Source organism: Heptranchias perlo, chromosome 40, assembly GCF_035084215.1.
Source record: "Heptranchias perlo isolate sHepPer1 chromosome 40, sHepPer1.hap1, whole genome shotgun sequence".
NCBI classification, from domain to species: Eukaryota; Metazoa; Chordata; class Chondrichthyes; order Hexanchiformes; family Hexanchidae; genus Heptranchias; species Heptranchias perlo.
The window spans coordinates 8,758,821-8,776,570 of NC_090364.1; the positions used below are offsets into that span (position 1 = coordinate 8,758,821).

Sequence of the window (17,750 nt, forward strand, 5' to 3'; positions counted from 1 at the left end):
GCCAGAATAGTAGAGTATGTGCAGAGCGCTAAGGTTTTACAATGCTCTGGACAGAGCAGATGTAAGGAGTCTTACAACACCAGGTTATAGTCCAACAGATTTATTTAAAATCACAAGCTTTCGGAGGCTTCCTCCTTCGTCAGGTGAGTCACACTCACCTGACTAAGGAGGAAGCCTCTGAAAGCTTGTGATTTTAAATAAATCTGTTGGACTATAACCTGGTGTTGTAAGACTCCTTACATTTGTCCACCCCAGTCCATCACCGGCATCTCCACATCCTGGACAGAGCAGAGCATGTTTGGACTATTCTTCAATTTTGGTCATCGTACAACAACAATTTGCATTTATACAGTGCCTTAACGTAGTAAAACGTCCCAAGGTGCTTCACAGGAGCAATTTTCAAACAAAATTTGACACCGAGCCACATAAGGAGATAGCGAAGCAAAATGCTGCGGATGCTGGCAATCTGAAATAAAAACAGAAAATGCTGGAGAAGCTCGGCAAGTGAGGCAGGGTTTGTGGAGAAAGAAACGGATAATGTTTCGGGTCGAAGACCATCCGTCAGAACTGTGTGCTTTCTGTCGAAAGGCCTTCGACCTAAAACGTTCATTTTTCCACAGATGCTGCCTCACTTGCTGAGCTCTTCCAGCATTTTCTGTTTTTTTATTAAGGCGCCATCAGGACAGGCGACCAAAAGCGTGGTCAAAGAGTTTTATGGAGCATCTTAAAGGAGAGGGCCAGAGGTTTAGGGAGCGAATTCCAGAGCTTTGGGCCCAGGCAACTGAAGGCATGGCTGCCAATGGTGAAGCGATTGGGAAAGGTGCAGAGAAGACGAAATCTGATCCCAAATGTGAAGAGCCTGAGTTGTTGAGTAAAGGTTGGTGAAGGTCTAGCTGTACTCCCTCTCTCTAGAAAGAAGGAAGTTAAAGGGAAGGTTGGCACATTGAGCTACGTAAAATATTAAACAGTAGAGATGAGCAAAACCCAGAATATTATTTCAAAGTACACAGGAAAGTAAAGCCAAAGGGCCTAAATTTAAATTAGGGACATGTAAACTTAATTAATACTGGATAGAGCTGCCTCACTCAGTGCTAAATGTTTAAAGTAATCTGCCCGGCAGGATAAAACATCCCAAATTCAACTGAATACGAAGAGGAGTGAGTTAGGGTACCAGAGGAATCAGCTTCAAAGGGCTAAGTGGCCTCCTCTTGTCCTTTTTCTTTTTAAAAAAAAATGCACCCAGTGATGTGGCAGTCGTATCCTGGCTACCAGCCGATGCAGGGTTTCATCTAGCACAGTGTTCTCGAATCAATCGTTTTACCTTTTTTAAAACAAAACTCTAACGCCAGTGTCCATTTTAAATTTAATTCCTGCAATAATCCCTTCCTTTTAAAAAATTTTTTTTTTCCTTGCTGGGCAAAGATTACTGAGGCTGCAGTGACTGTGTGCTCCCAGGGCAAGGTTATCTTAGCATGACTGGGCTGCACCCTCTGTTTCCCTGCCTTTCCTGTTTAACAGACACGTTACTGTAATAACAAACAGTTTCCTAAAGTTTTCCAGTTGTGCAGGACATAAATCCGCTTTCTGTCGCTCTCTTAGGTGTGTGTGATATAGACACTCCGCCTTCATTGAGTTCTCTGATATATCACTGTTATATGTCAATTTTATTAGGAAGTTTGTCTCTTTTTTTCCTAAACAGAATGGTGACTAATTTTGAGTTAATGGCTGGTCTGGATGGGACTCTTGGGATTAATAGCAAATATACCCTGAGCAAGTGTTATAACTGGAAGCCTTGGTATCTGTTGCTGTTCTCATAAATATATAAACACCAATTAATTTCTGTCGATTAATCCTGTTGCCAAGTTACATCAAGAAAATCTTGGCAACTGAGTAAAGCTGCCTCTAATAATTACAATGCAAAGTTTGCTTTAGAGGTTGAACTACTGAAACGAGTAAATAGCTTAAGCCTCAAGGTGAAACCAGTGGGATCTTTCTTTCCTCCCACTTCCCTCCCCCCCCCCCCCCCCCCCCCCCCCCCCCCGCCTCCTCCCCTCCCAAATCTAAAGGGTGTTGCACTTTAAACTCTCTCCTCCTGGCTCTCCATCTTTTTTGCTATTGATGGGTTCAACTTATCCCTTGCATTGTCTTCCATTTGCCACCTCCCTCTCCTCTAGCTCTCCACCCATAATGACGCTTCTACCGCTGTTGACATGCTCAGCTTAACACACTCCCAACAAATCGTTTGCTGCCTCTCGTTTTTTCTCCCCTCACCCCCCTAAGAGTACAGACCCCATCTTCACACCCTTAAGTCTGAGGGATGCAAACTTCAGATCATCTGACACATGACTGGTCTAATCATTCATCGCCAGACCTGGCTGAACCATGTTGCACGTGACCATATCTCGCTCTCCTCCTACTCTTGGGTCATCCTGGAGGGCAAGGACAACCGGCTGTCTTTTTCCCTAAGATGAACTGTCTCCTCAAACCCCTTTCCCAGACTCCACTGTCTCCTTCAGTACCAAATGTGAAGAGTTCATGGATTTCTTCATCTCTAAGATTTGAGGCCATTCACGTAGCTCCCTTTGCCTCTCTCTCTCTTTCCTCCCCCCCCCCCCCCCCCCCTGCAGCTCCAGCCCTTACCTACCTCTGGTTTTCATGACACTCAAGTTTCTTTTCCCACCCTCCCTCCCATTGTTCCTTCCCCTCTCTTCCCTTTCTAAGCTCATCTCTTCCAAGAGACCCAACACCTGCTCCCTTGATCTCCTGACCATTCAACCATCTGACCTGGCTCCCGTGCTAGTCAACGTTGTAAATGGTTCTCTTTGCTCAGGCACTATCCCTCCTCAAACCCATCTTCTTACCAAAGCTTTCAGTCATCTCTTAACTAGCACACTATAGCTTATTGTCTGTCTGTTCTCTTTATATATTTTTCTTTTTGTTCCTGTCTTTTTCCTCCTCCTCCTGTAAAGTGACTTGTTCCATGTTAAAGGCACAGTATAAATGCAGCCTTCGATTATCTTGCTAGAGATGTTTTCCAGGCAAGAGTCTAGACAGTGAAGTGAACCTGCATTCTTGATTTCTAACATTCAGACCAGTGGTAACTTGGATGGCACTTTTTTTTAAGGCAAGTGATTTCAAATTGGGGAATATCCTTCTTCTAAACTGTTTGAGAAACCTAGGTGAAGGGTTAAGGCCTATGGTGCAGGACACATCCAAGATCAAAAAGGGTAAGCGATAAGACCAAGTAAATCAGAAAATAACAATTCAGCGACTCCCAAGCTGGAGTTTAAAAGCATGTAGATTGTAGGAGGAGGGAAAAATTGATGCAGGTGAGGAACGTAGGAACAAGAGTAGACCATTCAGCCCCTTGAGCCTGTTCTGCCATTCGATTAAATCATGGTTGATCAATATTTTAACTCCATCTTCCCGCCTTGGTTCCATAACCCTTAAGATTTTTGATGGGCAAAGATATTATCAATCTCTGTCTCAAAATATTCAGTTGATCCCCAGCCTCAACAGCCTCAAGTTCCAGATTTCCACCACTCCCCCGCCCTATCCCCGTAGCCCTGCAAATTTTTTTCCTTTCAAGTACCTATCCAGTTCCTTTTTGAAGGCCATGGCTGAATCTGCCTCCACCGCTCCCTCGGGCAGTGCATTCCAGATCATAAAAGTTTTTCCTCATGTCGCCTTTTGGTTCTTTTGCCAATCACCTTAAATCTATGTCCTCTGGTCCTTGACCCTTCTGCCAGTGGGAACAGTTTCTCTCTATCTACTCGGTCTAGACCCTTTGTGATTTTGAACATCTCGATCACATCTCCTCACAACCGTTTCTGTTCCAAGGAGAACAACCTCAGCTTCTCCAGTCTGTCCACGTAACTGAAGTCCCTCATCCCTGGAATCATTCTAGTAAATCTCTTCTGCACCCTCTAAGGCCTTCACCTAAAGTGCGGTGCCCAGAACTGGACACAATGCTGCAGTTGTGGCCAAACCAGTGTTTTAATAAAGGTTCATCATGACTTCCTTGCTTTTGTACTCTTGCCTCTATTTATAAAGCCCAAGATCCCATATGCTTTTTTAACCACTTTCTCAACCTGCCCTGCCCCCTTCAATGATTTGTGTACATGTACCCCCAGATCTCTGTTCCTGTACCCCTTTGAGTTGTGCCCTCTAATTTATATTACATTTCAGTAGGAAGAACGTGGAGAGGCATCAATCTGCGTTAAATTTCATTCACCACGTGTCCGCCCATGCCACCAGCCTGTCTACATCCTCTTGCAGTCTATCACTATCCTCCTCACTGTTCACTATCCTTCCAAGTTTTGTGTCATCTGCAAATTTGGAAATTGTGCCCTGTACACCCAAGTCATTAATATATATCAAGAAAAGCAGTGGTCCCAGCACCGCCCCCTGGGGAACACCACTGTACACCTCCTTCCAGTCCAAAAAACAACTGTTCACCACGAGTGTCTGTTTGCTGTCCCTTAGCCAATTCTGTATCCATGTTGCTGCTGCCCCCTTTATTTCATGGGCCGCAATCTTGATGATAAGCCTACCATGTGGCACTTTATCAAGTGCCTTTTGAAAGTCCATATACACCACATCAAATGCATTGCCCTTATCTACCCTCTGTTACCTCGTCAAAAAACTCTATTAGGTCGTTAAACACAATTTGCCTTTAACAAATCCATGCTGGCTTTCCCTAATTAATCCACACTTGTCAAAGTGACTGTTAATCCTGTTTCCCCACCACTGAGGTTAAACTGACCAGCCTATAGTTGCTGGGTTTATCCTTGCACCCTTTTTTGAACAAGGGTGTAACATTTGCAATTCTCCAGTCCTCTGGCACCACCTGTATCTACAGATGTTTGGAAGATTATGGCCAGTACTCCTGCAATTTCCACCCTTACTTCCCTCAGCAACCTAGGATGCAACCCATCCAGACTGGGTGACTTATCTACTTTAAGTACAGCTAGCCTTTTCAGTGCCTCCTCTTTATCGATTTTTAGCTGATCCAGTATCTCAACTATATCTTCCTTTACTGAGGCTTTGGCAGTATCTTTTTTACCTTGGTAAAGACAGATGCAAAGTACTCATTTAGTATCTCAGCCATCCCCTCTGCCTTCATGAGTAGATCTCCTTTATGGTCCCTAATTGGCCCCTACCCTCCTCTTACTACCTGTTTACTGTTTACATGCCTGTAGAAGACTTTTGGATTCCCTTTTATGTTGGCCGCTAGTCAATTCTCATACTCTCTCTTTGCCCCTCTTATTTACTTTTTCACCTCCCCTCTGAACTTTCTATATTCTGCCTGGTTCTCACTCGTTATCAACCTGACATCTGTCATACACCCCTTTTTTCCATTTCATCTTACTCACTATCTCTTTTGTCATCCAGGGAGCTCTGGCCTTAGTTGCGCTAACTTTCTGCCTCGTGGGAATGTGCCTAGACTGTACCCGAGCCATCTCTTCTTTAAAGGCCGCCCACTGTTCAATTACGGTTTTGCCTGCCAATCTTTGATTCCAGTTTACCCGGGCCAGATCTGTTCTCATCCCACTGAAATTGACCCTTCTCCAATTGAGTACTTTTACTTTACAGTGGTCCGTGTCCTTTTCCATAGCTATTCTAAACCGTATGATATTATGATCACTGTTCCCTAAATGCTCCCCCACTGACACTTTCTCCATCTGGTCCGCCTCATTCCCTAGAACCAAGTCCAGCAACGCCTCCTTCCTCGTTGGGCCGGAAACGTACTGGTTAAAAAAGTTATCCTAAATACATTCAAAAAATCGTCCCCTCTTTGCCCCTTATTATCCCAGTCTATATTAGGATTAGGACAGTTGAAGTCCCCAGTTATCACTACTCTATGGCTTTTGCACCGCTGTAATTTCCTGGCAAATTTGCTCTTCTATATCCTTCCCACTAGTTGGTGGCCTATAGAATGCACCCAGTAGTGAAATGGCCCCTCTTTTTTAATTTCTTAACTCTAACCAAATAGATTCTGTCCTTCACCCTCCAGGTGAACGGCCTAGCTCTAATTTTAAGTTATGCAACCCCCCCCCACCCACAACCAGAGGAAATGGTCTCTTCCCATCCACCCCATCAACTCCCTTCATCATCTCAAACACCTCAATTAACTCGCCCCTCAACATTCTGGAATTCCATGGCTTTTGACATCCTGGGAATGAAATGGGACGAGGAGCCAGAAGTGAGTCTTGATTTGTGCACAGTGGGCGTGCTGGAATGAGGACGAGCATGTAGCCCGAGAAGCTGCTTTGCTGCTGCTTCAGAAAGCAAGACCGTGGATTTACACAGCGCTTTATCACATCCTCGGGGTATCTCGATGCTCTTCACATCTAATTAATTACTTTTTTTGAAGTGTAGGCAAATGTAGCAGCCAATTTGCACACAGCATGGGTCCCACAAACAGCAAATGAGAAGCAATAGATCCCATAATCTTTACAGCAGCGTACTTTCAAACGCAATTAAATTTGTAGTCCAGTGCTGTCTGTGTTCCTACTGATACCATCTTAATTAAGGACCCGATTTTAACTGGGGGTGAGTGCCGGGCTAGCGGGGAGAGCATTGAACTTAACTGGCTCGCCAACGTGAGGCCCAGTCCATTTTAACTAGTGGGCCACGTTTAAATAACTTTGACCCAATTTCCACCCGAACCCAGCGTCGCCCGCTGGTGCCACACCACCGAACACGAGGGTGTTGCTGGGGACCCGGGGGAATAATCCCCGGCAAAGGTAAGTCTAGAGGGAGGGGTTCCAGAGGGGATCGCAGTGGGGGAGGGAAGCCCTGCTCCTCCTAGGCCACAAGGAAAGCTATTAAAAATTACGTAGCTTATCTGCCTCTTCTGGGCCCGTGCCCAGGTGGGAGGCTGGCATCGACTACGCATTGAAATCTAGTGTGGGTCCGACTGACTTCATCGGACCCCAACTTGTGAATACTTGAGGGCTGTGGCAAGGGCCTCGCTCACCTCCAGAAACCTGGGAGTTAATAGTGTGGCCCGCGAGAGTACAGTGCAAGGCAGGGGGGCAGGGTACTGCCTGTATTATAACCCCCTGTTCTTGTACGGCACAGGGCACTTAAAAAGCGGCCCTTAAGTGTCTAAATTGAGAGTAACTTCTACCGTTCACTTGTGCGCATTTATTGCTCTGCTGTACAGTGTTCGTCGTACCTTAATTTGAGCCTGTTTAATATTTTATTTTCTTTTATTGCACTGTTACTTTTCACCCTTCATCTTAACTGGTGTGGAGCAACCTGAACCTTCAAGACCAGTGAAGCTGTTGGGTGTGTATGACTCGGATTTTGCTGCCTATGTGGTAACAGGAAGACAGGAAGCATGTAGTCATTTTAACCATTGCATCAGTGCTGAGAGGGCTGCTCTACAGCATGTTTTTATGTGAGCAAGATAACTTGTGGTCTGAAGAGACGAGTCGGTAACTCTTGCATGGTCTGAAAAGATGAGTTGGTAACGGTTACAAAGTCTGACCAATCTAGGAAGGGCAGCACATGTATTCATAAGTAGCCTTTTTGAAATATTCCTAAATTTAGTGTTTTTAAAAAAAAAACACGTCAATCACTTCCTCCTGAACCATAACTTTTCACCAGTTTATTCCTTCCCCTCCTCCTCCTGCTTATGTTGCATTCTGTTCCCTGACTGAGGGGAGAAAAGTGACTTAAAATTATGTCCTTCCGTGCGTGGCCAATGGAATACTACCCGAGTGGAGCCTTGTGACTTGAAGCTTTCTTTATCCTCCCCTTGCCTTGCAGAATGTAGCCATGATGTGGAGATTTGTTGGACTATAACCTGGTGTTGTAAGATTCCTTACATTTGCAGAATGTACACAGAGGGGAAGTACCAGATGTGAAGATTTCTATTGGGGAAACATAGGAATATTAGTAACATGATCTGGAACGCACTGCCTGAAAGGGTGGTGGAAGTGGATTCAATAGTAACTTTCAAGAAGAGAATTGGATATATACTTGAAAAGGAAAAATTTGTAGGGCTACAGGGACCGAGCCAGGGGAGTGGGACCAATTCAATAGCTCTTTCAAAGAGCCGGCACAGGCACGATAGGTCGAATGGCCTCCTTCCCTGCTGTATGATTCTACATGTAGGCCATTCAGTCCCTCGAGCCTGCTGTGCCATTCAATTAGATCGTGGCTGATCTGTACCTCAACTCCATTTGCCCGCCTTGGCTCCATATCCCTTGATACCCTTACCCAACAAAAATCTATCGATCTCAGTCTTGAAAGCTCCGATTTTTTTTTGTTGATTTTTTTAAAAATTCGTTCACGGGATGTGGGCGTCGCTGGCGAGGCCGGCATTTATTGCCCATCCCTAATTGCCCTCGAAGGTGGTGGTGAGCCGCCTTCTTGAACCGCTGCAGTCCGTGTGGTGACGGTTCTCCCACAGTGCTGTTAGGAAGGGAGTTCCAGGATTTTGACCCAGCGACGATGAAGGAACGGCGATATATTTCCAAGTCGGGATGGTGTGTGACTTGGAGGGGAACGTGCAGGTGGTGTTGTTCCCATGTGCCTGCTGCTCTTGTCCTTCTAGGTGGTAGAGGTCGCGGCATCCACAGCCTTTTGGGGGAAGAGTGTTCCAGATTTAAGGAATTGATTCCAGATATTGAGAGAGATCTCCAACTCCTTTTTTTAAAGACAAAAAATTGTCCTGATTTATACAAGAGTGAGACATGTTGGAGGCTAAGTAGAAATGTCGTCTTGCTAGAGCCAGCTGAAATGTAGAATAACATTTTATGGTGAATCGCCTGCACAAATCCTCATGTGATTGGAACGAACCTAACCTAAATTCAGTAGCAAGCCTGCAATGAGAATTTTTAGCTCTAGTTCGTTTTAATACAGGAACTATGCCCTCGATTTTTAACTTTCTTTCTCTTCCCCCATTTCCACCCCCCCCCCCCCCCCCCCCCGGCCTGGTGGAAACGTGGCAGTTTATTTATGCAGGTCGAGCTCCGATTATGTTATCTGAACCCGTTTTGCCATTTTAACCTGAGGCCTGAGTGGGGCAGCAGTGGGGGTTTCCAATGGGAACGGAAGCTGAGGGTCAAGAGGTAACTTCGTTTTATAAGAGATTTTTTTTTCAATTTCCTTGTGGGCCGGGAGAAGTGGGAGTGGTCCTCCGGGCCCCAGAAAGAAACCTTGGCCCTCCCTCGCTCCGTGAATCTAGCCCCGCCTGTCCACTTACCTTAATGCCGGGGACCGTTCCCTCTGGACCCTGACGTCTGCCTCTGACCGGCATGATTACAACTGGTCGGGCAGCTGTTTCCTGCTGACTTCCCGGCCGTTTTGGTCGGGAAGTGGTCAAGCCGCATGCTAACGAGGTCCGCCCGTTAAAATCGACTGGGTCTCGACGTCGAACTTGCTTCCGGGTGCGGCTTCCCGCTTCGGGGCTCGCGTTTCCCCACACTCCCGTTTAAAACCAGGGGGTGCCTCGGCCTTGAGCCCTCTTGAGAACCTTTTGCGGCAGCTGAGGAAATGCTCGTGTGTGAAGAACTGGCTGTCGGCTGTGGTCCCACAACACCAGCAACAATCCATTGAGAAGTAAAAAAAAAATACTTTACAAGTCACTGAAACTGAGAAATGCATATTTGCTTATTATTTTAAGGGGAAGGAAAGACTAAGGGGAGTATTGTACTTTATTCAAAGCACTTCCTCCTCTAAGAAAAAAAAGTATCAAAATATAATTTTTCAAAAGCATTGCATGTTTTTAAATCTGGGCGGTGATGTTATTAGCAGGGGGGAGAAGAGGCTGCAGCATGCATCCCCCTTGCTTGCAGTAGGAGCAGTTACATCGGGCGGGTCTGCTAGCTGCCAGTCTGATGGAAAACTGTGCTACTGGCCGTGAATGTGACCTTCATTGACCGTTCCCACTGTTTGCCACTGTGGTTATGTGACTGGCTTGGGTTGACAGATGAAAATGACTGATGGGAAAAGGCCATTTGGTCCATCAAGCCTGCCCCACCTTTTTTTTAATATGACTGTTTACTTATATGGGGATTTTCTAAGATTTAACGTCTTGCAAAAGGGCATATTGAAATGGACTGAACAGTTTGATGTTAATATATTCTATTGAGCTTTGTACAGTTTGAGAATGCGAAAGTCTCCCACTGTTCCATGCACAGGCCTTTACTTTAAAATTCCCCTCTTTTGCTTCCTCACCACTCACTAAAGAACCTTTTACTGCCTTCAGTCTTTAGAAGGTTTACAAGCTAATTATTGAGTTGGGGGGGGGGAGTTGGTATTTTGGGGATGCTCTGTTTCAAACGTATTTAAGCTGAAAATATTTATTTAAATAAAAACGCTTTAAAATAATTAGTAATTTTGCAGGGATTAAAAAATGCACAGGACCTGCAGAACACGTGCACGTAAAAAGGCCATAGGACCTGCAAGGTGAATTAAAATTTAACATACATTTTCTGACCTTTTTTGAGATCTGTGTAGCTCACTGAGGGCCACTAATGGAAAAGGCCCAGTACTGCAGTGTTGTGACCTCAGATGACCACCTAAGATGTTCAGGGCACTGAAAGTTGTGGCCAAGCCAAGGGCTCTTCTGAGCCTTATAACCAAGACAAATTTCATGGCTTCAATTTGGTGGGGAAAATGAAAAGCCTGACTTTTTAATCAGTTGCTGGAGCATTGAGGTAGTAGACTGTTGGCCTTTAACTGGGGCAAGGTGTGGTGCTAGAATGGAAGTTGGGGGGTGGGGGGTGGGGGAATAACATAGCTTTGAAAATGATTTTAAAAAATAAGTGTTGGTTTGGACATGTAACAACTTCAAAGAGTAGCCTTTATGTTGGACAGTCCATGCAAACAACGATAACTTGCATTTATATAGCGCCTTTAACATAGTACAAGGTCCCAAGGCGCTTCACAGGAGCGTTATCAGACAAAAACAGACACTGAACCAAAGAACAAAATATTAGGACAGGTGACCAAAAGCTTGGTCAGAGAAGTAGGTTTTAAGCAGCATCTAAAAGGGTTTGGGGAGGGAATTCCAGAGCTTAGGGCCTAGATGGCTGAAGGCACGGCCGCCAATGTTTGGGCGAAGGACAAGAGGCCAGAATTAGAGGAACACAAGGGTTGTTGGGCTGGAGGAGCTTTCATCCTCAAAGGAGCATTCGTCGGTGCAGGCTAGTGTATGCATTCATGTTACTTAAAAGAAAAGCCCTGTGTGTTCATGGGAAGCCAGGAATGGTTTTCCAATTTATTTAAATATTAAATTGAAATTTGTACACTTGTAACCTTTCCACCGGTATAAACCCATATTGTACAGAACATTTTGCCAGCAGTGAGGTATTGCAGAATCGCAGTGAGTTTGAACTTGCTGCATTTAACGTGAGCAATCTTTGATTGCTTCTCTGCAAGAGTTGAAATACTGTCCCGTGGGATTTTGGATTTAAGGGAGCATCCGATTAATAGAATCGCACTGTTCCTGTTATTGCTCCAGATGTGCTTGCTGAAATTATTTCATTTACGTTTATAGTTTTGTTTTAAGCACCCACTTCCGAGGCCAAAAGAACAAGAAAACCTCCGTAAAACAACCCAGATGGGCCTTTTTTACTAAATCTAATCTAAAAGTCTTCCGGTACCTTGAATGTGTGTTATAGATTTAAAAATACCTACAGTTTTATCATCTGCTCTGTGATGCAAGCAGCCAGTATGAGTAATTTAGCCTTGGATTTCACTAGCAGTGATACACTGATCTTTGAATAAATAGTGGTCCCTCCCTCACTCTCCCACACACAGGCCAACTGGGATTACAAAAATGTCCCATGATTTGTATTGTTGCTAATTTCAGGACCAGTATTACAAGAGATTTCTAGGTAAATATTTTGTCTCAATACCATCTTAAATACACTACAGTGAAACCTGTAAATTAGACACCTATGGGACCAGCATCAGCTGTTTTGTTTTTTGTTTTGCAAGTGTCCTTATTTTCAAAATGGTCATTGAATGTACTGTGTTTTAAAGAAAAATTCTGTAGAATGGGGAGTTCTTTACCCAGCATCCACAGCGGCAGAGAAAAGGCTCAGTCCCTGGGGCTGGGCCAGGCCGGCGCTCAGTCCCAGAGATAGACCGGATTCGCTGCTGCTGTGCATGCTGGGTAAATAGTTCTCCATTCCACAAAAGCCGTTACGCTCACGAAACATGCTGCCAACTCGTGCTGACCCCAGGACCTCACGATAATTTGGGGCAGCAAGCTGCAAGGGGAAGCGCCGGTGATCCCAATTCGGTGAAAGTTCTGGATACAGGAGCTTTACAACAGGGCATGTCCCATGTTTTAAGTTGTAAAAGGGTTTGGTGCATTGAAGGCTGTCCATAGTTCGTAATTTGCGAGTGCCCGTGGTTTCAGAGTGCCTCTTGTATATTTTAACCATGTAGGTTATTTGGGTCTCTAAGTTCCTGTTTTTTGCAGGTAACCGTTTATTGGGAGTGTCTGTTTATACAGGTTTCACTGTATTTGCATCATATTTTCCTTTCTACCTCTTCCACAATGCTGACTGTCCTCCATCCCCTCCCTTAAGTGGCCGTTCTTTATTTTGTAGGTCATGGTTGGGATCTTATTTGTCACTGGGACTTGCAAGCTGAGCTAATCCAGCCCTTGCTCAATATCCATACACACCTTCCACAAGGGACTAAACCTTGATTTTTTTTTCCCCTCCCCCCTAACCCAGTGATTAATCAATCGTAGCAAACCTACAAATCACCTTAGTTGAGACAGGCTAACTTGAGATGGATGTGGGATCCTCCCTGGTCTCTGTTACTTACCAAATGAATCATCAGGGAGTTCAACTCAGTTGATCATATCACATCATTGTGGGACCAAGGTCTCTCATTCACTAGCTGTTCCCTAAATGAGGCCAGGATCCTGGCCACTGTTCCTAGCAATCCATTGTAGTTGTTGATAGTGCATATTATATTTTTAAAAGATTCCTCACAACCCTGAATCTAGGGTTCCAACCCTCCAGGATTGTCCTGGAGTCTCCAGGAACTAAAGATCAAATTCCAGGACACTGCTATGAGGAACCCAGGAGAAAAATAATAGGGACATTCAAAAAAAATTGTTTTTTTTTCATTGAGCATTTATTAGTTATATTAAAAAAAAATTGGAGATGGGATAAAAAGGATGTTTGACTGATAGTCAAGAATCCTCCAATTGGGTAATTAAGAATCTGTTTGCTTTCCAATTGGCGTGGGGTGGATGTGTCAGGCAACCAATGGCAGAAATGTGGGGGCGGGGCGGCTGGAGGCAGGAGGTCGTGTGATGGAAGCTCCAGGAATACGTCCAAGCAGAGTTGGCAACCCTACCTGAACCTGTCATGTTATGCTGCCTTAGCTTACCTATGTAAGGAATCTTACAACACCAGGTTATAGTCCAACAGTTTTATTTGAAAATCACAAGCTTTCGGAGATTATCTCCATCAGGTGAGTGAATGAAAGGTTCTCAAATCGCGTATTTCATTCACTCACTCACCTGACGAAGGAGATAATCTCCGAAAGCTTGTGATTTTCAAATAAAACTGTTGGACTATAACCTGGTGTTGTAAGATTCCTTACATTTGTCCACCCCAGTCCATCACCGGCATCTCCACATCTTAGCTTACCTAGGCAGGTGATGTTTTGGCCAAATTTTGATGTAGAATCTCCTAGATTTCATATATTCAGAAGAAACCCTTCAGTTCAGTGGTGAATCACACATGGATTCCAGGTGCTCACTGATGTCATCTCTGGCCCAATTGTCCTATTTACATGGTTCAGTCGTGTGTCATCCAAAACATTTTGTCAAATGGTAGTATTGTGACTCATTGGTAGATTTCACATTATTTAAAGTGGGAGTGATGCTTTCGAACCCATCAGCGTATGGTCTGCCACTGTTTCATTTTGCCACCGTGGAAACACAGGCCATTTTGCATTGTTAGAATTTTAGCGATTTCATCTGAGGTTACAGATGGGTGTCAACAGATTGGCTGATCTTGTCAAAATGGCCGTGAAACCTCTTTTCTTGCATCGACCAAACTTAAAACTGTTGGCAGTTAACTTTTTTTGTTGCAGTAACCTCCTTCGTGAATGGAGTTAGTGAGATCATTGGGTAACATGAACCCTGCCCTCCTTCTCCAAAACAGCTCCACAAATACCCTGAAACACACAAACCCATCGTCTTGCCTCACACAACACAAACAAAAAAGTTAAATGCCTTTTGAGGCTCCTTCACGGGGATCTCAAAAGTCTCATTTTCTGGAACAGCATGCTCACAAAACTGTTCTTCGACCATCATGTTGACAGTTGGGCATTGTAAGCAATGGTCACTACGTAGGATTGCCAACTCCTAGTTGGAAATATTCCAGGAGGTTCACTCATCTGATCGCACTGCCCCCATGTTCCCTCCCCATTGGTTGCCCGACACGTCCATCCTTCCCAAGGCAACTGGAAAGTGAAGAGATCCTTCATTACCAATTGGGTGATTCTTGACTGTTAGTCAAACAATATTTTTCCCATGTCCAATAATTATATAATAGTTCAAAGAAAATGGGGAAAAACACAATTTTGATTTTTTTTTTTCCTCCCCGGGTGTTGCTAGCAGCAGTGTCCTGCAGATTAATCTTTAATTCCTGGACACTCCAGGGCAATCCTGGAGGGATGCCAAAACTATTGCTACAGCACAAACTATTCTGTTACGGTATTCATCGGTCAGTTTATTTTCATCTTCTCCCTTTCCTTCTTGTCCCGAAGGCATTGACTCTTTGGATATAGTTCAGAGGGCAGCTGATGCCCTCTGCTTCTGACCTGATGACACCAAGACAGGCACATTATTCATGACTTAAACCGTGCATCATCATGCCCTCAACTAACATTTACACTTTCAGGTTTTGTGGATAGTGATCAAGAGCAGAAATCTGGCCAATTTTCTGCTCACCTAGGGGTACCGAAGCCAATTCAAGAGCCACCACTGTCTCCCCAGCTAACTCAGCACAGACCAGGGATGGAAGCTGGATTCTCCCTAGGCTGTACGGCTGAGCTACTCATTCGATAAACTTTATTGAGCTCGTGCAGCTATATTCTTTTTGCAAAAAGGGTGGACAAAGTAGGTTGGTGACAAAAGCAAAATACTACAGATGCTGGAAACTTGAAATAAAAACAGAAAATGCTGGTAACACTCAGCAGGTCGGGCAGCATCTGTAGAGAGAGAGAGAGAAAAACAATTAATGTTTCAGGTCGATGACCTTTCATGATAACTGGAACATATTGGAGGTTCTCATGAAAGGTCATTGACATGAAATGTTAACTCTGTTTGTTTCTTCACAGATGCTGCCTGACTGGCTGAGTATTTCCAGCATTTTCTGTTTTTAATTACATATTGGAGGTTAACAGCTTTTAAGCATGTATAGAGCCAGGAAAGAAGGGGCAGGAAGGAACTGTGATGGGGTGGAGGGCAGGAGTGATGGCTTTGAGATATTGTCTAGGTGTGAGAATTGCCTACCTACCAATTCAGAGATGTCTGAGTCTCTCTCTCTCTCTCTCTCTCTCTCTCTCTCTCTCTCTCTCTCCTCATCAGGTGCTCGAGCACTTTTGGCGATCAGTGTGACAAGTGCTTTTGATGAAGTGTGAAAACCACTTCATCAGGTGCTGGTGCTCAAGCTTTGTGATGCTAATAACACACAAACCCTTTGGCAATAAACTGTATCTCTGAATAATGAAAACGCCACCTCCTAAGATAGAAGGTTCTTTCTCTTGCTGATAAGGTGAAAGTAATTGCAGTTAACAATAGGCTGAATGTTTAGCAGATTCCCAGAGTGAAATTGTTAAACACCTTTTTATTATATTTTTAAAAAAGTTTGTTGCGCTGCATTGTAATGAAGCAAATGATGACATAAATACACTTTGTTATCCATAACAACTGTGATCGTTTTTTACAGGACTGTATAATTGCCGTCCAGTTTGCTTCTTGTTAGCTTCTTGCCAATCAGATAAGAATAGAATGGTTAAGTGAATAAAATTGCTTGGCAAAATTATTATTTGTTTGATAGTTTCCCTCTACTACATTTTCACAAGGTTGCCAACTCTGGTGTTGGATGTATTCCTGGAGGGATCATCATATGACCCTCCCTCCCGCCTCCAGCCACCCCGCCACAGCACTCCTTGCCATTGGTCGCCCAACACAACCATTCTCACGGTGCCCCGCCTTCCCATGGCCAATTGGAAAGTGAACGGACTCTCCTTTACCCGATTGGATGCTTCTTGACTGTCAAAGAAATAACTTTTTTCCCCATTGCCAATATTTTTATAACAAATGAAAGTGTTCAAAGAAAATAGGGGAGAAAAATAACTTTTTTTTAATGCTCCAATAATTTTTCTCCTTGGTTGCTGGAAGCAGTATCCCGGAGATTAATCTTGAATTCCTCCAGGACAATCCTGGAGGGTTGGCAACCCTGCGTAGACTTACACTTGGGCTGTTTTTGATTTGGGCTGTTAATCAACTTTTGCTGGTTTTCTAGGTTGGTGGGTGTGATATTTGGAGATGCCAAGGTTTGCTGAATATAATTTCTCCACTCCTGGGCCTGTTCACCCTTGATTAGAATCTTCACAGTGGTGCAAGTTGGACACACTCTGCTTTCTCCTTGGGGTTTTGCCACTGGCCAGCTAGCTTAATTATATTATTTGAATGAATGCAGTGGGTAATGGGGACGTGAAATAAAAGCAGAAAATGCAGGAAAAAATACAGCAGAGTGGTCAAGAACTGAAAAGAGAAAATACAGGGTATGTGTGAATCCTTCAGTTCATCATCCAAAATGCCGCCATCTGTTGTTTTTGTGTCCTGACTGACCTGTGTGTCTCCAGATTTCCACCTTTTACAGTTTTAAAAAAAATAATTATACAAGCTAAAAAGAAAGAACTTTCATTTATATAGCGCCTTTCATTACCTCAGGACATAAGAAATAGGAGCAGGAGTAGGCCATACGGCCCCTCGAGCCTGCTCTGCCATTCAATCAGATAATGGCTGATCTTTGACCTCAACTCCTCTTTCCTGCCCGATCCCCATATCCCTTGATTCCCCTAGAGTCCAGAAATCTATCTATCTCAGCCTTGTATATAGGGATGTCCTAAAACACTTTACAGCCAATGAAGTACTTTTGAAGTGTAGTCCCTGTTGTAATGTAGGTTAACATGGCGGCCAATTTGCGGACAGCAAGGGATTGTTTTGCCATTTCTCGTGTGTTGATGACCTATGTCTGTTGTTTTATCACAGAGCTGTGGGTAAAACCTGTCTCTTGATCAGCTATACGACAAATGCCTTTCCCGGAGAGTACATCCCAACAGTGTAAGTACCTCGAAGCTGTGTGTGCCTTTTTAAAAATCTTTTTGTTTAGCATTGTAACGTTTGCCCAGAGGAACGACCTTCTGAATACCAAAGAACGTTGCTCTGTGTATAGTCAGCATTCATTTTGAATCGGACCTGTTTCACTTCTCCAAAGAAGAGTATTTTGGCGATTGATGTCATCTTTGGCTATTTGTGGGGTGAACGTCACTCTGAACGGATAAGCAGAATTACACAAAATTTACAGCACAAATGGGCCATTTGGCCCAACTGGCCAATGCCATTGTTTTTATGCTCCTCCACCCTACTTTATTTCACCCTATCAACTATTGCTTTCTCCCTCATGTACTTATCTAGCTTCCCCTTTAAAGGCTATTTGCCTCAACTGCTCCATGTGGTA

At 44.2% G+C, this 17,750-nt stretch overlaps 1 protein-coding gene across 2 annotated transcripts in view; it reads left to right on the forward strand.

The window, feature by feature from the left end:
* LOC137305658 (ras-related C3 botulinum toxin substrate 1-like) overlaps positions 1–17,750 on the forward strand; it is a 51,675-nt gene that overhangs the window by 20,750 nt on the left and 13,175 nt on the right. For both annotated transcript variants that reach the window (XM_067974549.1, XM_067974548.1), the window contains exon 2: positions 17,282–17,353. In XM_067974549.1, coding sequence (XP_067830650.1) covers positions 17,282–17,353 — 72 coding nt within the window. The remainder of the gene's footprint in view (positions 1–17,281; positions 17,354–17,750) is intronic.